At 37.9% G+C, this 26,420-nt stretch overlaps 2 protein-coding genes across 2 annotated transcripts in view; both read right to left on the bottom strand.

Annotated features, from left to right (window-relative positions):
* Positions 1-26,420, bottom strand: part of LOC135211813 (uncharacterized) — a 395,519-nt gene that overhangs the window by 116,618 nt on the left and 252,481 nt on the right. The gene's annotated exons all lie outside the window — the stretch shown is intronic.
* Positions 5,240-24,959, bottom strand: LOC135211777 (ionotropic receptor 21a-like). The gene is made up of 15 exons (XM_064244990.1): positions 24,932-24,959; positions 23,547-23,665; positions 20,965-21,069; positions 15,708-15,926; positions 15,436-15,510; positions 11,618-11,824; positions 11,085-11,303; positions 10,025-10,217; positions 8,808-8,986; positions 8,109-8,470; positions 7,021-7,227; positions 6,720-6,834; positions 6,354-6,458; positions 5,861-5,937; positions 5,240-5,768 (listed from the first exon to the last, which is right to left on the bottom strand). The coding sequence occupies exons 1-15, from the start codon at positions 24,957-24,959 to the stop codon at positions 5,720-5,722; spliced, it is 2,259 nt and encodes a 752-aa protein (XP_064101060.1). The 3' UTR covers positions 5,240-5,719.

Genomic DNA, 26,420 nt, shown 5'->3' on the forward strand with positions numbered 1-26,420 from the left:
GTTAGTTTTTTGAAGCGCCCTTCTCCTGAATGTTACCCTCTTGTTAGACGTCAAGAGTCTCGCAAGCAGACCTTCTCCTAGTAGGTGCGCATTTCGCCTTCCAGTCGAACTTCCGTTGATCGTACGCAACTGGACAGGTATGGAGAGCCCGCGCAAGCGAGCCTCTGCTCTCGATAGGCGCTCTCTCCTGGCAGCCGCTCGCTCAGGATCAGGTGCATAGAGTATATAGGAGCTCGCATCCTCGTAAGCGCCCTGCGGATGTTTCCGAGAATTCTCGGAGTAGGAGCCCTACCTCTCCTTCGGCTGAGATTCCTTATACCTCGAAGAGGGAGTTCTCATCGTAGAACTTCCCAGATCTTCTCATCGTTCTCCAGTGGATGTGAACTCTTCTAAGGAGGCGTTCTCCAACCTCTCGCTCAACTCCTGCTAGGATCCCTTCGTCACCTAAGGATCTTCCGCGCTCACCTCGACAAGACGTCCTAGAAGGTTCGGATGAGGAACCGAACACTTCTGCTGCTGTCTCTTCTTACAAGAAGCTTACAGAGCTACTTTTACAAGTTTTTGGGATTCCCTTACTCCTACGCTCCTCCTTCTCCTCACTCACTTTTTTCAACGGCGAAGACAGCGAAGAGTTCTTCTTGTGTGAGGATGAAGCCAACTCTTTCTATGAAGAAGGCACTGAGGAGTTTTGGTTCCTGGATGGCTTCCAAAGAAGAAGCGGGGAAAACGATGTTCGCTTTTCCTCCTTCGAAGTTATCAGGACGCGCTGGTTTCTGGTACGAAACAGGAGAGCCCTTAGGATTGGGTCTCCACCGTCTTCGGCTGATTTGGATTTTTCGGCACTGGTAGATTAAAAAAAAAAAACGACAAGGAGAACTGCCCTTAACTCTGCTAAGACGACTTGGGCAATGAACGAATTGGATCATTGCTCAAAGGTATGTTTAGAGTGCTAGAAGTCTTTAACTTCCTTGATTGGTCGTTGGAGTTCTAGCCAAGAAAATTGAAGTGCCAGAGTCAATTTCACCAGATGATCTTATGTGTGTTTTGTCTTGTATGGACAAGTCAGTAAGAGACGAGCGAGTGAAATCGCCTCCCTTTATGGGGCCGGCATCGTGAAGAAGAGTCGGCGGTTTACTGTTCCTTCTTAACGAAAGTCGGTCTCCCATGCTCAGAGGTCTTCTTTGCTGTTTGCTCCTCTGTCTACTCAGTTGTTCCCGAACAATCGCGAGTGCAGGACATTTCGAGGTCACTTTCGGCCAAAGCCACCCAGGTACGTTTTGGCACAAGTCGGCAAGAAACCTCGCCCTTCTTTCCCTACCAAGGCTAAGAAGGAAAGGCAAGTGTTCGAGAAACCCTTTCGAGGGGCATCTTCATCAAGAACCTCTACGTTTAGAGGTCGTAGACCTTCAGAAGGGGTAAGACTTTCGCCAAGTCTGTTAAAGCCCCCAAATAACTTGCAAGTCCTTCAAACAACGGTGGGCGCCAGACTCTTAGGTTTGCAGAAGTCTGGGCCCAAAAAGGGGCGGATCCTTGGACCCTTTCTATTTGAGGAGAGGTTACCTCATCCTTTCGTCGAAAGACCTCCCTTGACGACCATCCCAAGGGAACTGACGGCCAGGTACAGAGACCCCATCATGAATCAAGCTCTCCATCTAGCGTAGTAATCAGATGCTGGAGAAGGGGGCTATCGAACTAGTGACAGACCATCATTCATCGGGCTTCTACAACCGCCTTTTCCTAGTTCCGAAAGTCTCAGGGGGATGGAGACCGTGTTTGGATGTAAGCGCCCTGAACTTCTTCGTAGAAAGAAGAAGTTCACGATGGAAAAACGCCTTCATCAGTGCTGGCAGCGCTTCGTCCAGGGGACTGGATGGTTTCCTTGGATTTACAGGACTCTTACTTCCACGTACGATCCATCCTTCCTCGAGGGAAGTTTCTCATTATCATGATGGGGGGGTGAAAATTTTCAGTTCAGGGCGCTCTGTGTTTCGGCCTCCTCGACGGCCCCCTCAAGTGTCACGGGATTTTGTTTGAGGAATGTGGCTCAATGGCTTCATTTGAAAGGGGTGAGGATATCCATGTACCTCGACGATTGGCTAATAAGGGCCATTTCAGAAGATCGTTGTTTGAAGGACTTACAAGTACTTTAGAATTGACGAAGGCTTTTGGGACTTCTCGTCAATTTCAAGAAGTCATCACTAATTCCCGAGCAAGAGTGTGTATCTCGGATACAGATGAACTCTCTGAGTTTTCGGGCTTTTCCCTCGCAGGAAAGGATAGCCCGCCCGAGGATTCGAGAGAGTAACAACCTTCTTAGGGAATAGAAGTATGCACAGTGAGGAGTGGATGAGTCCTGCTGGGGGACACTCTCCTCTCTGGAGCAATTCGTTTCCCTAGGAAGGTTGCACCTGAGACCGCTCCAATTCTTTCTTCATCGGAATTGGAGTCTCGTTCTCAGGATTTGACGTTCTCCCTGTCGTTATCCCAGGACATCAAAGAGACATCTCTTATGGTGGACAGATCCCAACCTCTTTGCGAAGGGACTGTCTCTTCAATCACAGACCCCCAACCTGGTGTTGTTCTCCGACGCGTCGGACATGGGTGGGTGCAACTCTGGGAACCAACGAAGTGTCAGGTACCTGGGTGGGGGACCAGGTAGCCTGGCACATCAACAGAAAGGAGTTGATGGCTGTGTGGTTTGGCTCTGAAGGCTTTCGAGCCCAAAGTCAGAAGATCGGTAGTGCAGGTCAACGCGGACAACACTACAGCTCTGGCATACATCAGGAAACAGGGGGGGACGCATTCCTTCTCCCTGTACGAGACAGCAAGAGACCTTCTTCTGTGGGCAGAAGAAAGAGGAATCAAGCTTCTCACCAGGTTCGTGCGGGAGAAAGGAATGTAAGAGCAGATCTCCTCAGCAGGAAAGATCAGGTCCTTCCCACAGAGTGGACCCTTATCTGGATGTATGCCAGAGCCTGTGGAAGTTATGGGGCAGGCCACACATAGACCTCTTTGCCACTCAAAGAACAAGAGGCTGGATCCTTACTGCTCTCCGATTTCGGATCCAGAGGCAGTAGCAATAGATGCTCTTCTTCTAGACTGGAACGGACTCGACGTCTACGCGTTTCCCCCCTTCAAGATCCTGGGGCTAACCATCAAGAAGTTCGTAGAGTCCGATTCAACGAGAATGACCTTAATCGCTCCCTTTTGGCCGGCCCAAGAATGGTTCACAGAGGTACTGGAATGGTTGGTGGACCTTTCCAAGATCGCTCCCGCTAAGGAGCGATCTACTCAGACAACCCCACTTCGACAGGTACCACAAAAATCTCCTCGCTCTCAGTCTGACTGGTTTCAGACTGTCCAAAGTTGGTCAGAGCGAAAGGCTTTCAGCGACAGCTGCTAAAGCAATCGCAAGAGCGAGAGACCTTCCACCTTGCGTGTATACAGTCAAAGTGGGATGTCTTCAGACGTTGGTGCAAGAGGAAGAACATTTCCACTTCCAGTACCTCTGTGACCCAAATTGCGGATTTCCTTACTTTCCTCAAAGAAGAATGTCATCTGGTTGTGTTAACTATTAAGGATACGCAGTATGTTGCGGCGGTATTTCGGCATAGAGGCTTGAATATATCCGATGATAAGGACCTGCATGATCTTATTAGATCATTTGAAACCATTAAGCGTTCCTCATGTAGTACCGAACTGGAATCTAGACGTAGTCCTACAACTCCTTGGATCGTCTAGATTCGAACCTCCTGGCTTCGCCTCTTTCAAGGATTTGACGAAGAAGGCTATCTTCCTTTTGGCCCTAGCTACAGCTAAGAGAGTGAGTGAGCTCCAAGCTATTGAGGGCAATGTAGGGTTTAAGGAAGATTCTATGGTGTGTTCGTTTCTTCCAAGTTTCCTGGCAAAGAATGAAAACCCATCACGTCCTTGGCCCAGGAGCTTTGAAGTTCGTAGTTTATCTTTTCTAGTAGGGGAAGAGCCTGAAAGAACTCTTTGCCCTATGAGAATTATGAAGTATTTCCTTAAGAGGAAGGAACAACTTAAGGCTAATCAAGAGTGCTTTGGTGCTCCGTAAAGGACCCCACTCGGCCCATGTCGAAGAATGCTCTTTCCTTTTTTTGTCTGAGAAGAAGCCTTATTACAGAGGCACATGTTGTCCTGTAAGGAAAGATCATTTTAGACTATGAAAGTGAAAGCTCACGAGGTGAGAGCCATCGCAACTTCGCTGCATTCAGAAAAAATATGTCTGTGCGGAACTTGATGGAGGCGACCGTTTTTTGGTTTTTTTTAGATGCCAATCGGTTTCGCAAACCACTTTACCTACGTGATGTAAAAATCATGGGATATTTTGATGCTTCGCCTTGGGGTCCTTTCGTATCGGCGGATTCTTGGTGCTGGGGCAGGGAGCTGAAACGTTATCCTGTGTAAATTTTTTTTATATGTTACCCTATATTTTATATTGTTGTTTTTTTGGTTTTTTTTTTTGGTTGTTCTGAAAGAGGTTGCAGGAGCCACCTCTTTTTTTGTTCGTAATATTTAACCCTTTGTTATTTGGTTAGGTGGGTACGGTGGGTTTTTTTTTGGCTCCTTGCAAGAGGTAGTGGTAAGGATCTGTTAGGTAAGCGGACATGGGTCCCTCTAACAGCATCCGACTTGGATTCTACCACAATAGGGGATCACATATCCCAGTGGTAGATCCGAGAGTCTTTCAGCATCAGGTCACGTCCTAGCTGTAGCTCTCCAGGCAATGCAGACTCAGAGATAGTATCTATGAAGTCTTCATCCTGAAAAGGTGAGAACCAAGGTTTTTATATCCTACAACATTAAAAGTTGTTTCCCGTCTTACTGTTATTATTGAGCTGTCTCTTACCCTCCACCAGGGTGCCAATCAGCTAGTATATATCTGTCAGGGAAGTTCATGTACAAAATGATATTGTTAAACTACAATAAAGTTTTGTACATACTTACCCTGGCAGATATATACGATTAAATGGCCCACCCAGCCTCCCCTCAGGAGACAGGTGGAAGAGAAAATCTGACAAGCTTACGGGAGTGGTTCGTACATCCGCCACCCCAGCGGCGGGTAAGGTAGACCACCTGACCTACCTGTCGCGTGTGCCGCGAGATTTGAAATTCTGTCGGAACGTCTGAGACTATAGCTAAGTATATATCTGCCAGGTAAAGTAATGTACAAAACTTTATTGTAGTTTAACAATATCATTTTATGGAGAAGCACAGGAGTCAATATTTGTCTGGGTGGGGAACTATCTTAATCGTGAATTCAGCAATATGAGCAGCATACTGATGTTTCATTTCTCCAGATTTGCACACGAGTAGCAACCTGGCAATAACTAAGATTTGTGTCAGCATAAATAAAAAAAACCGTTCCCGTGTAACTCGTAAACAGTTTCTCATTTAATTCAATCTTTTGCCTGAAACCTGTTTAAAATACATTCCTTCTGTCATTATTATGGGAATTACAAGATTCCATAGTTAAGTACATGCAAAAAGAAAAGTATATGATTTTACTACTGAAAAAAATGGGGAAGAGCTGACAAGAATTAGAGGCATTCCATAGGATATCGAGTACTTTTAATGAGTTTTCCAGGTCTAGAGGTTATATATTTCGGTGTTAATCCCTATCAAGACCATTAGATCTTCCAAGTGAACACATGGAAGAAATGCATGAAATTATTACCTTTTTACCAGGCCAGACTTAATTGCCCTCATGCTTCAAGCCTTTGCTGTCAAATTTGAGATCACATCTGCAAAAAAAGCAGTTTCATTTATCAAGATGTTAGGGAAGACAGAATTGCATACACAAATTTTAACACAAGATATACATTGTAATTCTTACCTCGAGCCAAACAAAACCTCACAGATGAAAGCCACAAAGGCAAGTACCCAGCCAGCACACAGGATTATAAAGGTACCCTTGAGAAAAGAAAAAATTAAAATAGTTTAACTAATGACACACATTCATAAAATTGGAAAATCTATTTAAATTTTACACCATTGTTGTGGCCTCATCTTAGCATCTACGACCAGTGTCAGAAAACTTGAATGCGCACTTCACAAATTCGATTGCTTATTAAAAAAAATTTTCTTAGTCTTGCAATGTTTTCCTTCAATATTCATAAGTAAATCTTTGACTTAAGACAGGCCCCAAACTGCAATTCCTGTGATGAAGGTTTAACAGTAAACTATTTATTAAATGACTGCCCCGTTTTTACCCAAGAAAAGAGACAGACCTCACTCTATGGCAGGTCCATAAGTGAGGTGCTAGGTAGTATAATTGTGATATCAGTAACCTAATGTTGTTTTTAAAGAAAATTAACTAATAAACATACCTGAAGATGGTACAAACTTAATTTTTTCCCAACAGATGATGTAGGATCACGATTTTCACTTAACTTCTGCATTTTCCTTGTTTTATCTCGCTGTTTCCTTTCAGCCTGGAACCATTTTGCAAAGGAATAGCATGAAAATAACAGCAATAGTATGAGGCCTATATAAAAATATTTTTTACAACTTCATGCTTAGTAAGAATATCTACATGTATCAATGTAGCTAGCAAAGCAAACCCATCTTAGATAAGATAGATAAGTTAAGCATGAACACCAATTCAGTTACTAAAATAGTTTGAATACAATGTTTGTACTATACAGGAAAACTTTCTTCAGAAAACTGGCAAACATATTAGGAATCACCATTACCTTATGCAAGAGGTCTTGAAACCAACGAGAAACCATACCACCTTCTACAACACGATCAATGACAGCATTGAATTTTGAAGTGTAAACAGAGAAGCGTGGCATCCCCAAGCCAACCCTACAATTGTTGGAAACTTATTGAAGAAAATGATAATGATCATTCACTATCGTCAATTTTATCTGGGTTACAATTGTACAGTTTTCAAATAAGTCTTTGAAAATGAAGACCTTTGTAGTATTCATATTGCAAGGCTAATGTTTTACATTATAAATAGACTAGGAAGAGTATAGTTAGTGCCATTACCTAAATGGGACAAAGCATTCCCTGGTGACATGGAGTTCTGTTTGTCCATATTCATTCGTGAAGTTGCTGGAAACGAGGTATCGAAGGAAAGTCCCGGAGTTCATAAAGGCAAAGTTCCCTTCAAGTACTCTGGCTATGCCAGCCTCAATCCCACGAACAAACTTGAATCCCTCAGCTATCTTACGAGACGTTGGATCAATAGAGTTGCTGTTGAAAATCTAAATGTTAATTTCCTTTGGTTAAGGCACTGATGTAGCTGTGGCACACTGTACAGAGATCTTTATAGAAACACTTAAAGAATAACTATGCATAAAGAGACAGGAGTTTCCCAGGTGATGCCATAGGGCTGTGAAATAGATTTACAGGTACTGTATGGGATGCAGGCTTATTCGGACCTTGGCTGATTCGGATCAGATTCGGACCTTAGTCTTGGCTGATTCGGACCATTTGCTAGGCTGATTCGGACAATTGTTTAGGCTAATTCGGACAATAGTCTAGGCTAATTCGGACATATATAAGCATTACGCATCGTTCGTCCCCGCGAATACGAAAGCCACCAGGAATTGGGGCGTCAAATGTATTTCGCCATGTTTAGTACGAGCCCCTGGGGGTTAATTACAGTCGTCCGAATAAATATTACTTAAATTTCTTGTTCAGGAGGTAAAACTGCACAGAAAAATCGGCCAATCATGAAGGTCCGAATACGCCTGGATAAAGGTCCGAATAAGCCTGTTAACACTGTATGCTATTACTGTACATAATGGTCACTACTCTAATCAAAACTGAAGTTATATTGAAAAAGAACAACATATAGTAGCCTGTTATTTAATTTGCAAATTACTCAAAGTATTTTGCATTTGCAAACAAATTATGAAAAAGGTTTGGCCAATTTTCATGAGAACTCAAAATAAGCACTAGTCATTTGCAATTTCTTTATGAGTGAAACGTCAGACCTTTAGTACAGGACTAGAAAATTAGCTGCAAGAGACACCAGTATAATTTGTCTTTAATAAGACTTAGCGATGAAGCGAATCCCGAAGAGGGCAAAAACTTAAAATTATGCTAGCCCTACTTAGAAATGGACCCACCTGAACCATTCTTCCCACCCTCCTGTATCCCTGACTCCCCACTGAAGATCTGAATCGAGGAGATCCTCCAGAGTGTTTACAGGCTGCGTAGGCAACGGAACGAGCAAGAATGCAATCAGAGAGGATGTGTAGGCAACCCCCAGGACCAAGGTTGCCAATGAACTTGTGATGACAGCAATGCGAAGCCCATTTGAAAGTGGCATGAGCTCTGGTGGGGGTGATTTGTTGAGAAACGTGCCCAGGGTAAACATGAAGGCATTGCCAAAGTCCTTGAACCACGTCCCTACCTCTAAGATGGCAGTCAGTCGTATCACGGGTGGAATCAAGAAGAGCGTCAAGAAAACAGCGATCCATACATTCAGCTAAGGAGGGAAGAGAGATAGGTCTAAGGACTAATATAGTATAGTATTCCTAGTCGATTCCATTTTGTACTCCTTGATAGGAAGGAAGGGGAATTAAAGCTGTGATGAATAAGACCTTAAAATGTACAAAGTTAGTTGTATAAAAAAACTAATATATATAGATTTTCCTTTTCCAAAATTGGTATGAAATGTTAAGGCATGTACACAGCAAAGTATAAACTTTAGCATACAAGCTGTGAAAGCACATGGTTTTCATGGAACAGTGCAAGACAGCAAAGAATTATCCATAATTAAGTTTACTAATTCAAGATATGTACCACTGAACTTTTCCTCTTACCTGAAAAGGCCAGGCGACTGCCGAATACTGGGGTGATGGCTGTGGCATAGGAGTGATGAAGCAAGTGTAGTCGATGTGATATGGCCGAGTCATATCTATGAGCTTCAGTCTATCCGAGGTAATGAAATAGTTAGCAAAAGATACCTCTGTCTCTCCTCGGATTGTTTCTCCCATTGCTCCTAAAATATAAAGCTTTTTTTAAAGTACTTGCATTCAAGAAGTATGGTTTTAGCTGATATGCTACACATTAAAACTCTACGAGATTTACGTAAAACCCCTGATACTGTGCTTTGAAGCGCCTCAGTGGCGGTTGGTTTGGTGTTTGCTCCTCACCTCGGTGGTCGCGGGTTCGATTCCCGGCCATTCCATTGAGGAGTGAGAGACGTGTATTTCTGGTGATAGAAGTCGTTCACTCTCGACGTAAAGCCGTTGGTCCCGTTGTTGAATAACCACTGGTTCCATGCAACGTAAAAACACCATACAAACAAACTGTGCTTTGATGAATAAAAAATGTGACATACGGAATTTCTATCTGGAGTTTTTATAAGATAAACTATTTTTTCTTTTTTCATACAAACCCGTCCGTCATGATTGACCTATAATCGCAGTTTATAATACCCCTAGCATAATGGTGCTTCTTATTACCATACAGAAGAAGAATAACAGTATACAAAAACAGAAATAAATACTACTGGTATCACACAAATATAGTGCCAAAACATAAAACTCAAAAGAAAATATAATCAGAAACTACTTACAGGTATTCATCTATGACGGGAAAAATCATAAACTAAGAACATCACACTTTTACACAGATTTCAAAAGAACACGAGTCAAATATGGACTGAAATAAAATGATGAATCAGTATAGAAAAAGTTTCTGCGTAAAATAGCAGAAAAAATTCTGCACAGATTTGGGAATTTCCCACCAGATTCTCAATCGGTGAATACAAGGATAATTCTTACGGAAGTTCCAGATAGCACACGAATAGGGCACGCATTCATCTGTCTCACAGACGTAGAAATCGAGTCTATGGATATTTCAGACTGGGAATCTTGGGTAATTATAACTGATGTTGTTGTGGTGAGAGAAATATTAATTTAAGAGACATCATTCCTTGTAATAAATTGCTATGATATCTTAAAACTTTTTCATCTGAGAAAGAACTGAGTAGCTACAAATATCTAATACAACTTCAACAATCTTGCCTCATCACCTGTCCAAGTATTGTTTTCCAATTTGCTACCCCACTTGTCTCCATCTCGGGGCTGTGCTATCTTCACAGTGAAATTTAGTTTCGAAACCATTGTCTTCAGTAACCTGATCTCCAGTCCATCGTAAGAGATGCTGCCATCGTCATTCACTTCGAAGATAGAGGAGGGAGGATGGTTGAATGTTGTTACTCGAAACTGTAAAAAGAAAACAAATTCTGAAATCAGTGAAATTGAACAGAATCACTAAATTCAATAACTTACTGCTTAGTACCAGAAACAATTTATGCAGGGCACATTTCCTATAACTTCTAACCCAAATACAGAATTATCAGTAGAGATCTCAGCTTTTTATATGGATTCCTACTCGCTGCATAACAAACGACGGCTTGTGCCCTGTGAACAAACCTGAGCATTCTCGTAACAAATGTTCCTATTAACTGCAGAAGACGGAAATTATCAAACAGCCAGAGTAATGACCAAGGCATTGCTCAGTTAATACCAACTGGGATTTCATCATTCTCTTGGAAAGGGTGTTCGACTTACCATTGTTTTATTTCATCATCTATTCACTGAAGGCAAGAAAATTATTGCAGCAATGTCCTTCACGAAGCATTACCGCAAACGTTTGCGCATTTTGCAGAAAAATTTCCAGTAGCACCTCAATTTAAAGAACACTTTCGGACCTGGCTTTTCTGATAAGTAGCAAAGAACCTTGTGTTACAGATCTGCACTCAAATACGTAGTTTCAATATACCCTGCAGCTTAAAATAATCCCACACAGTTCCCAACTTAAGCCAACATACACTTAACACTCAGTTTATGAGATAAATCTAATAAGTTTATCACATCTAGAATTGTAGCACAGGAAAAAAATAATCATAAAATAGTAAGTAGTTGTTTTACTGAAATCTGCCAAATTAATGTCCGTTAACCTGAAAAATTAAAGAAAATATTACAACCAGATTCTGCAGAAGACAAAACCAAATACGGAATTACACACACACAAAACTGAACTATTAATAAAAAAACAAAAGATTATTTTAAAAATTTCCCCATACTCACCTCGAATCCATTGAAATTATCCAATTTTGGTGAGAACCAATCGAATTTTCTCACAGCAGTCATACGTGACGTTTGGTCAGCTCTCCAGGTGCCGAGTGTCCTCTCCGATATTCTTTGGTTATTTTGAAAGAAATCGTGAGTTTTTAGCTTCAACGCCCCCTTGGTGACATCTGCTGGTGTTGCCAAGAGGATATTCACTATCTTGCTTACTGGAGATGCCTTGGGAAGTCAAAAAATAAGATAAAAATGTCAATTATATAATTCAATTATATAACTGAAAAGTAATAACTTGAAAGAAGATTGGATTATCAAATCTAGGCCAAAGGACCTATGAGGTTACTCAGTGCTAAAAGGGAAACTGGGGGCAAAGAAGATTTTAAAGATGAAACAAGAGGAAAACCTTGCACTTGTATACTATGAAACAACTGTTAAGAGAGAGAGAGAGGGGGGGGGGGGGTGGGAGTAAGATGGAAGAAAGATCATATGAACGAAAGTACAGTTAAAGAAAGATGATAGCACAGACCAATACTTACGCTCAGTAACTTGATGACGTCAGCTCCCCTGACATCTGTGATGAGGACGAACCTGGCCAATAAATTGAGGCGTTCCGTGTACAGGGCTTCTAACAAATGCAACAGCTGTTTGGCGTCCCTCTGGAGGAATATGTAATTTGTGCAGGTCTCCTTGTTGACCCGTCTGTAGTAATCCTTGATGGAGAATAGCACCTCATTGATGGAGTCCTGTGTTTTTAGGCAAATACAGATGTAGTCGTGATATTGCAAAATACTAGAAATGCATGCTACAGTACTATATGCATATATATATGCACTTTATAATATATATATATATATTATATATATATATATCCCCTATATATATATATATATAAATATATCTATATCTATATCTTATATCTATATATATATATAATATATATATATATATATATATATATAATATATATCTATAGATATAGATATATATATATATATATATATATTATATATATATATATATATATATATTCATTAATACTAGGCACAAGTGGATGATATATATATATATATATATATAATATATATATATAATATACTATATATATATATATATTCATTAATTACTTAGTGCACAAGTGGGATCAATTTCATATATATATATATATATATATATATATATATATATATATATTATTCGGTATAATATATATATATATATATATATATATATATACGGATATATATATATATATATATATATATATATATATTATATTCATTAATTACTAGTCACAAGTGGATCAATTTCTTATCCTAACACCTGAAGTAAAAGGCAAAAATTACTGCTGTGCTCTATATCTACTCATTGCTATGTGAACAGCTGTTTCGGCCATTAACTTGCAATGATCATCAGTCACAAGTTAATTGTCAAGGCTTATAATCAATATATACCATGTAGAACACTCGAATGAGAATAAGAATGAAATGAAAACAAGAACTGAATCACAAAAGGACAAAAATTCCAAGACCAAACGGGGTACTTGAACACACACACACATATATAATGTAATATATATATATATATATATATATATATATATATATATATATATATATATATATATATATATATATATATATGTTTAAAAAATCACTGTAGATGCACGTGACTTCATAAATAAGCGAATACCACAGGAAAATGATAGTCAGAAATCCAAGCGCTTTCGTCTTTACTCAGACATTGTCCAAGGAGTTAATGAAATACAATTGGAGAGAAAGGTCTCAGGTACAAAACAAGATCAAGAATACCAGATGGTTCAATTGTCAAAAGGGTAAAATTAAAAGAGATAATCCAGGATTATCGGATATCACACGGTCACAAACCTAACCGAAATTACAAAGTACCTTTACAGTCCTCAAAACATGTTAAAAAAATACTGAATATATTAATTTTGTTGCTTATATTTATCTACAACTTTTTTCATAATGAAAGCATCAAGTTTAAATAAACCAAGACTTAAATTTAGAACATTTCTATTATTTGACTTGATGAAACAAGATTCAATGATATTCCTTTTAACTGTGTCATTACATGGGATTAAGGCCCTTGCTTGATCCAGTTAATAGGATGGTCTAAATCTCTCATATGTACGAATAAATGCATTCGATATTTGCCCAGTTCTCACAGAATAATTGATGTTGTTTGAGACGTTGTGAAAGAGATTTACCGGTTTGTCCGTAATAAGACTTTATTCAACACTTTTTGCAAGGAATTTATATATGCAGCCTGGAGATCTTTAGGAGAATTTTTTATTATTAAACTCTTGACATTATATTTACTGAAAAAAAACAAACATTTTTTTATGTTAAAAAGCTTTAAAATTCTAGGAATATCTAAAAACCTTTCATCATAGGGAATAATTTTAGAATGTTATGCTTACTAAATTCAAGTTTGTCATTAGTTGAATAAATGTTTTTCTAGCTCTTTTCCATGCCACCATTCTATAAAACTCCTTGGGTATTTAAATTTCAATGCAATATCATAAATAGTTTGAATTCGCGTCAATAAACTGCAGGCTACAGACACGTAAAGCCCTTAGGAACATCCCAGAAAAAAACAGAGAATTTAGCATTTTGATGGTGATTGGAGTAGTAATGAACAAAAGAGGCAATGTTAGTTGATTTTCGAAAGACTGAAAAGGTGAAATTTCTATCATTTCTATGGACAGTTACATCAAGAAAATTCAAATTACAATTTCTTTCTTCCTCTACAGTAAATTTTAAAGAAGGGACTAAATTATTGAGATTATTAAGGAATTCCTGAAGATTTTCGTGAACTGGCCAAATACAGAAGATATCATCCTACATGATCTAAACCAAATAACTTTTTGGGGCAAAATTCTTGGTAAGAGTTTTGTCTCAAAAAATCCATGTAAATATTGCTAAGGACAGAAGATAAGGGATTACCCATAGCCATGCCAAACTTTTGTACAAAAAATTCCCCATTAAAACAAAATTTACTATCTTTGATACATAACCTTATGAGACTAATGAGGTTTGCTACACTTGAGGGAATGTCATGACGTTCTAATTCCTCCTCCAAATATTCAAGTAAGTCATCTACAGGCACTTTTGTAAATAAAGAGACAACATCAAAACTAACCATATTAAAATCAAAATTCAAATTTAAACTATTCAATTTGTTTATAAAATCAACATTGTTTTTGTTTTTAACATTCGTGTTAGAAATGTTTCCTACCAAAGGAGTAAGAATTTTTACAAGCCATTTAGATAAAATTCTAACGTAACTGAGCCCACTTGAACTAATGATTGGTCTGATAGGGTTATTGATTTTTTTATGTCTTGACTAAACCATACATATAAGTAGGGGGGAGGCGCATTGGGCGGTGTAAACTGTTTAATTAAATGGTCAAAGCCCTTCAAAATGGATTTAATTTGTTTATCAAAATGGAGTTCACTGTCTGTGTAAGGTCAGACCTCAGTTTCGTATAATTATCAGTATCATTTAGCAATGTCATTATTTTACTTATATAGTCACTTTTATTCATTATTACCACTGCATTAGATTTATCTGCTTTTGTAACTTTCACTGTTTCGTCTTCTTTTATTTTCTTAAAAGCCTGGAGAAATCTCACGGGTACATTAGGGGGAGAAGGTTTACTCATAGCACCATACACAATACCTTTACAAATATTGATATATTGTTTTGTACCTGAGACCTTTCTCTCCAATTGTATTTCATTAACTCCTTGACAATGTCTGAGTAAAGACGAAAGCGCTTGGATTTCTGACTATCATTTTCCTGTGGTATTCGCTTAGTATATATATATATATATATATATATATATATATATATATATATATATATATATATATTTATATATATATATATATATATATATATATATATATATATATATATAGATATGTGTGTGTGTGTGTGTGTGTGGTGGTATTATAGACCAATCCAGTAACACTGACAAAACACAGAAAACACTAGCTCATAATGAAACCATGTGTCCTCTGCTCCTCTTCAACCCGCGTCATCAACAAGCTAAAATTAAATGGTGAATACTTATATTCTCGTCCTGCTGCTTTGTGTAATGGAATGACTGTGTCTAGGGAGCGATGAGCTTTCATGTACGTTGGTTTTAAAGATTTAGATATTTATCTTTTACAGGACACACCTTTAAACGAAACACCATGTTTGCAATGGATGTATTAGCCTTTCAATGCCTGTGCCGTAATGAACAGAGTATACAAAGATATACCCTTGAAAAATATACTGACTTCATCTTACTAAGGTAACAACAACAGAAATAATATAATAGTACCTTGGATGAGGGTAGAAGAAACAAACTCACAGGAACGCTACTGCTTTTCCCAGCATCTGCTTGAGTAGTACCATCCTGCAAAAGAAGCAATATAGTTGAATTAACATCTCAAAATAACCGCCCATATGCAGTATGGATAATCTGGATAGTCCATGAAAATAAAAAATACAAAACAATTTTCTATGCAACTTCCACGTCTATTATAAGGACAACATGAATAATTAGTTTAAATGTTTCAAAATCTTACTCCTCTCAATCTTATGTGTACTCACAAGTTTATGGGAAAGGAAGACATCCACTGCATGGTAAAAATAGAAGTCTGTAGCAACAGACAATGAACATTGCTGCAAACTGGTCCTCAATTCTATTAAGAGCGTTGACACTGCTTGGGCAAAATTACCTGGGGCTTCATCGGACTCGGTAGCGTTACCTGAGGTTTCTTTAGCTTCGAGAAATGGCAACTGATGTAACGTCCCTTTGAGAGCCCTGTCCTGGAATGTTCAAAATCTCTCATTTACAAATAAGTAGTTTCAGTATCAGCAGTGTTTTACATCTAACTTACGAGATGTAACATAGGAAAATAAAGTGCAGGCAATCCCTGACTGCAAGAGAAATGATGAAAGTGACTGTTAACAAGGGCAAAACTTCTACTAAACAAGACCAAGAAGCAGTCTAAAGCATGGGCGAAGAAGATTCCAAATGTTAATTTTCGTTGTTAGGGGCTTAATCTTCCCCCCATCTTTTTAATCCAAGTTCTGTGATTCGTCGTCACATGGATCAAGCATTTCAGTGCTTTGTGACTATTTTTAAATCAGTTTTTGTGAATAAACAATTCATTATTGTTGCCTACATTTTTCAACTTCCCCAGAAAATTAGTCACTACTTAATATTTGTTACTGAAAATTAACGTTGTTTCACTAAATTCTGGACTCATAATTATCATTATATACTTACTACTTTACTTAATTTTTAAGTAAATTCCCTGTAACTTTTACAATTACTGAGGTAGCTCTATCTGAACAAGAAATGCTAACGGCAAGTGTCAGTTAATTTGAAGAAGGAAATAAAATGAAGAAAATAGTAACAGACAAATGTCATAAGTCACATTTATTCTGAGCACGGAAACATGTAATATTTTAGCTACACCACATAATTAAGGTAAGAAAAATGGATTGACAATATCATGTCAACACATTTCTACTAAGTAAGGTCAACAGACAGTAATGAACTCACGGTGACCGCAAGCTATTTATAGTTTGATGACTCACCACAGTGCAGACTTGAAAGAAGGTAACAGGATTCATCTACATAGAAATGATATCATTATCATCTGTCTGAATATTATTTCTCCCTCTCAGATATACAGTAGAATGAATAAAAAATTGCCAGCATTATCAAGAAAATTATTAACATTGTAAACAGCGATACGATTACACAGCAAAACTTTTCTTCAGGTCACTTTGGGAGTCTGCTGCAGGTGTTGAGTAATCGGCAATTCCGTTACTCAAACCTGATCAATTATCATATTTAGGCATTACATGACACCCAATACAGCTTAACAACCACGTCTGAAGGGATTAGGAATGATAAATTCCTCGTGTTGGTTGGAAATACGGTTAATATCAAAATGAGTTGCTCGTCAATGGAGAAATAAGCTGAGATGATGTGCTACGGTTCCTTAACATTATCTCAGCTTAGGTTGGATTGTTTACAAGACGAACCCTGGAATCCTGGTCAGCCAGTGGTACATTCATGAACAAATATTTGTCAGGCAACGCTCGACAGCATATAATTTGGCAAATACGCTAAGGAACCGATGCCGAAACTGTTGTGAGGTCATTCATGGGTCACCTACGTATCTTAAAAGGAGGTAAGGTAAGGGTGCAGTGTTCTATGAGTTTTACTAGGATATTCCTTGGCTTAAAAATCTGGTCACGTTGATACTAGCTACAATGGGATACCTATAGACTAGTTTAGTATAAATTATGAACATTCCGAGGATCGTTGTCATGAAACTCATTAGCCTATACAATCTGGTAAAATAACTAGTTATGACAGTAATGACGTCATTTTTGCTTAACACCAGTGACTCAACTAGCCTAGCCTTGACTACCTCCAATGGTAAAGTTATGATGATTGCCACGAAGTTAAGGTAGTCTAGGATTAACACTTACGTATTTACTTGCAACTGCTACTGTATTAGCTGCAATGCAATGATATTAACATACATCACCAAATATGCGAGTATGAAAGCGGCTATGTATTTCAGACCCTCTATTTAATGTAGTACCCTATGCATTTCTAATAGGGTAAAACATCACAGCAGGCCAAACAGGCCACCTACATTCAACGCTTGCCACTCTCCGAAAAAAGTACATTATAACGCGTCCTGACACCGGAGATGGGCATCAGTCGCGACTTGTTGTTGGTGAGAAAAACGGAGCTAAAGACCTCTACTCTCCTTTTGAAGTAAAGTATTTTCTCCAAAGTTAGAAATTAAGGCAAATTTTAAGATTTAAACAGAGGGTAGTGAAAAGGGTGGCTACGGCAGTGGAAATCTCACCAAACGCTTTAGAAATTTTTACTTACAACTAAAAATGTTTCGAAGATTGACGCCATCTTGATGTTTACGGAGTCGCTTGTGTCAACAAACTTCCCATTTTCCTGTGCTAAATCTGCACACCACTTGTACCCATAGACGCTGGGGCACTTTCATCACAACAATCATAAACCAACCTCTTACCAGCACTTATTCAAGGGGACTACGGCATTCTTTGCGGCGTTTTGCGCTCTTCAATTGTTTATCAGTGTTGTCAATTGGTATGTGTTTACCCTCCAAACTAGGTATAAGACTTACACAAAACCGGGGAAATAAGTGAAATTAGCGTATCTATTGTATTATATATACGTACATATTACAGCAATTTTATCATTACTGCATTACTATGACAACTAGAATCATCGAAACAGTTTGTAAATGCATCGGCGTATGTGTGACGCTCCACTAGATTGGCAACGATGAGTCATTTTTCCTCACGTCGTCTGCTCGTAAGTATACATCCGAAACATTTTGTAATTTTGGGGGGTTAATTTGGTTGCAAAAAAGGGATAATAGACATGAATTAAATAAATATTTTGAAGTAAAGTTAAACTAAATATTGAGTAAAGTAAACAATTAAGGGAAAATAAAGCTTTGCATCTCATAATCAGTGTTGTCGTCTGCTGCTCGTAACTGTGTTTGCGGAGTGAGTGCTTAGGAACCAGGAACCACAGCGTGGTTCAAGTGCACTGTGGAGTGAATTAAGACCAAAATGTGTATAATTACAATCAAATAAGCACTGTGGAGTTTCAGGTGTGATGGCAGTAAGGATAAAAACGCCACCGATTACAAGGTAAGAATGAATTCAGTTCAAACCATAACCCCGGGAATAACAAGTTTCATACTTTCACTAATATAGGCAACAAAATGTTGTTTTATTGTGCTGATTACAACTGCAATCTTGAGTAAGATCAATAAACGTTACATATATACGCTAACATTGTTCAAATGAGTGCTGGGAAGGCTGGGGAAAGATGTGGCCGTCACTGATGAGAACCGTCCATGCAAAAACGTAGCCGCCATATTGGATTTCAAAACTGCCTTGAAAACATATTTTACGAAGAGCTCACATGCTTATTTTAGTTCGTATGGGGCTTTCATATATCACATTATGTTGACGAAACTTCAGTCTTTTAAATGGTATGCTTAGAGTTGCAATTGTATTCTTGTTTCACCAATTAAATATCGAGTGAATAAGACCCGTCCACCGTGATGAGGGTTGGCCTGCCGTGGTATTTTACCCTATATTATTGCTGGTGCAAACCACTGGTTTTTGTATTTAATCACCACCCTTTATGTATAACAATAATATGATCACCCAGTGCAGTGGGAGGTAAAACTGAAGACTACTACTGCTCCCCTTTGGTTCGTTAACTAATAGTTTATGCACAAATTTGGTTCTGTTTAGTACCAGCACCTGGGATGAACGTAAAAGCTTAAATAAATAATAGATGGTAAATATCTCAACCATAAAAAGAAAACAGGTATTTCAGGAGGTAATAAAACTGTATGGAAAAACGTCAACTGCAATAGTCTAGCTTGCCACGGAATAGTTATATAGATCTACCAAAAGACATGAACATACACAAAATAAAAAATTAAAGGCGATAAATATTCTGGTCAGCAACTTGCCAGAACCAGGCCATAGTAGTAGTCTTCAGTTTTACCCAGTGGGAACTGTGCTGTATAGGCCAGCATGAGAGAAACTCAAGATGTGTGAATTGCACAATCAGGAAAGGTCTGAAGTACGTAAACCTCAAAAATTAACGGTATGAGGAATGCATGGTTCATGTCTAGCCAATTATTGGTATTAAACACAAAATGCACAACAAACACATGTCACCTGGACCCACGAAACCCTTACCTCCCCCACCCATATTTTCTGGCACAAAGGCCTGTAAGGCTTAAGTGCTAAATTAAAGGTTGGACCTTAACATTACCTTCCCCATCCTAACCTAACTTAAGGCACTTGGTCTGTATAAACCTACCCTGCTATAGTAAATTTACCTATAGCAATATAATCAAAACAACTGTGGGGGTAATCTATGTGGGAAACTAGGGTATATACGGTTAGGAAAATAAAAAATCATCAATTAATGCAAACAAAATTGGTCTGAAATGCATAAACCACAAGGTAAACAGTTGGAAAAATACATGGTTCATTTCTGTTACTGGTATAAATTACAAAACACACCTTATAACTAACAAAAAAGTTAATTAGATCTGTCATAACCCTACTTTCGTTAATGTATCCTAATGGGTCACTGGCTCCTTATTTTGTCCATCCTAGACTCCCCCAACCTAGTTTTAAATTGGATAACTGTAAGTTATTGAGGAGATGCAGGGATGCATCCAAACCGAACTTTCCCTTACTTTGGGTTCCAGAGCCTCACTTGACTGACACTCTCAACCTACCCTGACCTTCAGAGACAGAAACTATATGTGAAATAGAGAAATTCATCTTAACTAAATTTACACACCCGGTGCTAATAGGCAAGATGCCCACCTTCCCTCTTAGAGCTGCATACACCAGATTCCTTATCTTAAGGTTGAAAGGTACCTTTTCTCTCAGTCCCAGTATTCAGTAAGTGGAAGGGAATACTATGGCAATTCCAGATGGTCAGCGAGCTGTTGTTGTAGTCTTAATTTTGCATATAAGAATAATAAATTTAGTACCCTCATTTGGCAGTCTTTTTTTAAACCAAATATCCATTGCATGTTAAAACCTGGGAAAGAAATACCTTGAAAAAAATGGCTGACTTGGAAAATGGTGCAAGCCTTGACATTTATATTAATAAATATTTATCAGGTTTTAAAAGTAATTTGTATTTTTTTAGGTAAATAGTAAAGCAGAGCTTTAATGGCGTAGGTCTAGCATATCCGACTATGAAAACTGTTTGAAGTATGTCCAGAAAGATAAGTCTACTTACCGAATTGATGTTTGCAGTGATAAGAGAATTTGACGAGGCCAACAGCACAATGGCTAGTGCTGCCCATGGCTGAAGGTTTTCATAGCTATCCTGGAAATCAATGTGCTGTAATTAGAACACAGATTCTCTTATTTCAAGAAACAAGTAAATACAGTACGAAGATAGCAAGTATTATATGAGGAATGCAAAATAAAAAAATAAAAAAATGGTTGCCTCTCAACCATGTATTCTTATGGATCGCAAATCATGTATTTGTACTGACACTGTCATTTACAGGGCGGACAAACTGAGCGCTGACTACTGCTTAAACTGATAGTGAAGGAGAGCAGTGAGTAAGACCTAACTCTGCCAGAGGTAGTTTCCCATCTCGCTTATCTTCAGGCTACATTTCCTCATTGTCACTTCATTCATCTATCTTCAGTTGGTGTCCAGTGTTGTAACCGGTACTGTTTATATTGTAAGTATAGATATACCTCTCTAATAGAAGCTTACAGGATTTTGGATGTCTATCATTATAAAAAAAAATTCTGTTATCAGAGTTTTGTCACTGGGAAATTTGTTAGTTTGTTATAAACTAGTCTTGATAATGATCTGTTTTAAACTTGTATTTACATTTTACGTATATGGAAATGATAGATAAAAGAATATATGGTGGTATACTGTCACATGTTTTGCTTTCTCTACAAATAAGGATAATGATTTTTGATGTTTTAAATTATTCTGATCATAATGTGATCAAACTGTATAAGTGATAAACTAAATTAAAAAAAAAAAAAAAAAAAAAAAAAAAAAATTATACAAACCCATTACTTTTACATAGCCTGTTTTTGTCTGGGTAAAATCTCCTTACATTATAATCCCATAAGAATAGAAGACTGGATATCTCCTGTAGGTTTGTGCATGCTCATCCAGTTCCCAATGTTATCTATGGCAAAAATCCTTTCTGATTGTGTAGCGTAGACAGCTTATAACACATCTGTTGAAACTTAGTTTCTGATATATGTGAACATAGTATGAAGCAAGAACCACTGAACTCTTCCTTACCATTGTAGTCTCTGCATTAGGACCATGGTCTCACGTCCTTTTATATAAGGTCACTTCTCCGCTCCGGTACAGAATTATACACAAGCTCCAAAATATGGAAAATTCAGTCACTATCCTCTTTCTCTCACTCTCTTTCTGTTGTATTTCAAAGATTTAATCATCAGGGAGTAAAAATGTAGAAAAAAGCCTATGATAATTTCTTTTCATATTGAGGAATTTTATTTTCATTCTCAATACTATTAATCTTTAAATATATTTTTTGACTGCTGGAATTCATATTGGCCTTTTCAGATATGCCAGCCAATATCAGTACAGATCACAAGGCCACCAGGGTTAATTGGTTTTATCTAATGGGAACTAAATGTGGTCATCACCTGGTCACTTCACAAGATGGTTAAGCAGGAGTAAAGGTCATGTTCTATTCCCCAGAAAATTCTTTTAAGCTCTTGAAAAGCATTATGATTCATTAAAATTATTCTTTCCACAATTCTTCAGTTTTATTGCTTTGATCCTATTTGGTACAGTATAAGTATTTTCCAATAAAGTATCTTCATACTTTTCACTTGTAAGTGTGCACTTTCAAGTGTGTATGAATAAATTTTCTGACACGAATATATTAGTACGAAGGCACCTTCACATTTTGGCGTTCTATAAGTAAAGGCATTTACTTATAGTTTCTTAAATTCACATAGTTTTGGCTGTATCCCTTGTTTTCAGTTAGTTTTGTAAAATTTTCTGCTTTTGAGAGAAGTATGTTAGTGTTGCATGTTCTTTATAAGTTGTTGCATTGCATAATTAATCTTTTTCATTCTTTAATCCAAATTAAAGGAATATTTAGGCTATAGAATATCCCATGATTAGTGTTTAGCTTAGTGATCACTTTTTTTTTTAATCAGTCATGTACGAGTATATAGTGTGAGTTAGTTTTAATTAGCTGCTTGGACTGATCCCAACTAATGCTGCTTTGTATTACTTTATCAAGCCAGTTTCAGTCTGACTTTGCCTGACTATTTATTTAGTGAGTTTTGGTATTTTTGCCAGGGAAATTATTGGTAACCTTTCACTAGCTTAGCATTAATATTCATACATTGCAATGTTACTGGCAGCACTTTTACAAACATTGTGCCCCAGCATTTGTATACAGGAAGCTCCTGCTAGACAGACTTGAGCTTTAAGGGTATATTGAAGAGCCCCACTTGTCTTGCACTTCTGCAGGGTCTAGTATGCTCTCCTGCCTCACAGTGGCTGTTTTATAGAACCCCACTTGCTTTCTAGCTTCTGTAGGTCAAGTATGCTATCCTACCTCTCAGCAGCTGTTTTATAGAACCCCACTTGCTTTCTAGCTTCTACAGGGTCAAGTATGCTATCCTACTCTCAGCAGCTGTTTTATAGAACCCCACTTGCTTTCTAGCTTCTGTAGGGTCAAGTATGCTATCCTACCTCTCAGCAGCTGTTTTATAGAACCCCACTTGCTTTCTAGCTTCTGTAGGGTCAAGTATGCTATCCTACCTCTCAGCAGCTGTTTTATAGAACCCCACTTGCTTTCTAGCTTCTACAGGGTCAAGTATGCTATCCTGCCTCTCAGCAGCTGTTTTATAGAACCCCACTTGCTTTCTAGCTTCTGCAGGGTCAAGTATACTCTCCTGCTTTGCAGTGGCTGTTTTATAATATGAAGAGGCATTATCAGCAGTCAAATGACCTGTGAGGAGGGTGTTGCTGCTTCTGCATCCCAGAGCATTTCATTGGTTTTTACGAGGTTAAAGCAGAGTAAGGCCAATAGAAAATGGTTCAAAATTCAATAAAACTTTAATCTTTTATTCTCTCAAGGTCAGTAGAGGACAGAACAGAATGACAGAATGTGTAGGATCTATTTGAGAATCTGTATGAACACAATGTTATCTGAATCAGAATCTAGTATCCCTCCTCCCAAGCTTGTCATCAAAAGAAGTCTTTGTCTCCTGAAGGTTTACAAGTCACGTCTACTAGAGCAGATGTTCATTGTGGTCTTGCTGATGCATTATTCTGTACCAGATAACCCAGTTCATGTGGTCTTGCTGATGCGCATCCCTCTGTACCAGATAAACACCAACTCATCAAGCAATGACTCACTAAGAACAGTCAGAAGATTTCTCATATGTCTGGTCAGTGGAAGCTGCTAATCTGATATAAGGCAAACTTTTAGAATCGTGAGAATCAGCACCCATAGAAGAAACAGGAGTCCCAGGAGGAACTGATTGAAGAAGAGGCATGAAGTGAAGAGGGGCCTACTGCCTACTTCCGAACCTGTTGGAGTTTCCCTGATTTCTATTTGGCTCTATACCTCAGTGAGAAAACCAGTCAGTGCACTCGTAAACGTGAGTGTCATTAGTGCACAACTAACCCATACATATAAAAGAAAAACCAGTAATGAGAAGCAAGAGAGCAAGATCAGTTATGAAAGAATAATAAACCACATATATAACCTGAAGTATCTCAGCTTAGCCTAAGCCATTTTCAAGTGGTCTTAAAATTGGAGGTGCCATAGATCAACTATTTGTGTTGGTTTCTTTTGCTAACAGTTATATGTAAAAGCATATAGTACTGAAGAACTGTGTCATGGCATCCTGCTTTAGTAGACTCTTGAGTGTAAGTAGATTGTAGATTGTAAGGGCACACATAATGAAAATTTTTCTTATTACAAATGCTCAAACTGGTACTTAAGTGTCATGCTCCAAGCCCTCCCAGGCATTACCAGCACATCTGCTTCATCTTGCAAATTATGAGATCCTCTTTGTCTAGTTTATATCAACACTTGAAATACCTGGACTTATAGAGTAAACAAGGTAAGAGATTTGTATTTATGTAACTTATTAATGTTTTAATTATAATTATTTTCATACATTTAAAGTTCCTTGATCTGCATTCTTATGTATGTATACTATACCTGTACCCAACTTTATTACAGGTGACATTATGATGGAAATTAAATTGAAGCCCAACGAATGTACAGCAGGGATGGGATTTTGTATTCAAAACACAAGTTTTGAGTCGGTGAATTTGCCCCTGATGATTTTCCAATTGTAGTAATTAAATGATGCATTGGAGGTAGTTCATGTAAAGGCTAATGTTACCAATTCTTTGTAGATATAGCATCTTTTCCTTTTATGTTTAAAGCCTTACAAGGTATCTATACTGTCCATCATGGCCAACCCAGAGAACTGTGAATTCAAAAGTCTGACTTGCAGGCTACCGGATAAAGATGCCCTTATTCATGAATTAAAAGATATTGTTAATAAACAAGAATTTATTGAAGTTCTGTGTCCCCCCAGAGAGAGAATAGAATGGGATGAGGAGGAACTGGATTTATTTTGCCTCAATTCAAACAGCATCAGTCGCATTTATTATTTCTACAGTGGCCTTCTATATGATATGTATGGGAGAATGACCTACAATAAAAGATATCTGTACTTTCATTTGAATGTTATATTAAATAATGAAAGTTGGAATAGGAGAACAATACTTGGAGGAAAATTGTATTTGACATACGATGCAGAAGTGTTTCTGAAGTCTGTCATTGATGATGACTGTGGCCCTGTTAAAATCTGGAGGATGATGGTTGAAGATGGTTTGCAAATTGAAGAACCTACCATATTTGATTTTAATAAGAAAAGATTATGGTCCTATTATAAAGTACCCACTTTAAAGGTTGGAATGCCAACCTTAAACTTCCTCTGCCACCTAGCAGTGTATAAAAATCAGGAGGTCCTGAAGCCTTATGTAGATTTAATCCCTGGTGTTTCGAGAAGCATCAACCACTTTATAAAGTTCCGTGAAGCTCGTGACCATCACGAAAAGAGCATGGAGTATGAAGAGGAGGAGGAGGAGGAACTTCAGTATGCATCTTCTGGGGATGACTTACCCGAGTAGGAGTCATGCACATTCTTGAAGTGAAGAAATATTCCTTTTCTGTAGCATTTTTCTTTTGTAACAATGAGAATTTAAATGCTAGAGGCTAATTAAACTATAAAGCAGCATGCAAGTAAGAATTAACTTTTATGTTAATGGTTTAACTTTCAAGACAGTTTTCTTACTGAAAAGCTGTAAAGGCTGTGATTTATAAAGTTGTGATACTGAACGATGCTGTCTAATAACTCTTTATGTACATTATGGAAAAATGATTTATGGTGCTAATAACATTAGTAATAAACTATTATTTTTGTAAAATCTTTCATTCACCTGGAATGTGGTTAATACCTGAGGGATTTTCATTATGTATAAAAGAGGCAGGAGATTTTAATCATGATATTGTATAGATTTGTTATACAGAGAAGTAAATCAGGCCAAATGGTGTATTTTATAACAACTGTGTCAAAATCCTAAGCTCTCACTGGGCTTGCCTGAAGGATTTGCTCTAAAGTAATAACTGAAAATGA

This window comes from Macrobrachium nipponense, chromosome 40 (assembly GCF_015104395.2).
Source record: "Macrobrachium nipponense isolate FS-2020 chromosome 40, ASM1510439v2, whole genome shotgun sequence".
NCBI classification, from domain to species: domain Eukaryota; kingdom Metazoa; phylum Arthropoda; class Malacostraca; order Decapoda; family Palaemonidae; genus Macrobrachium; species Macrobrachium nipponense.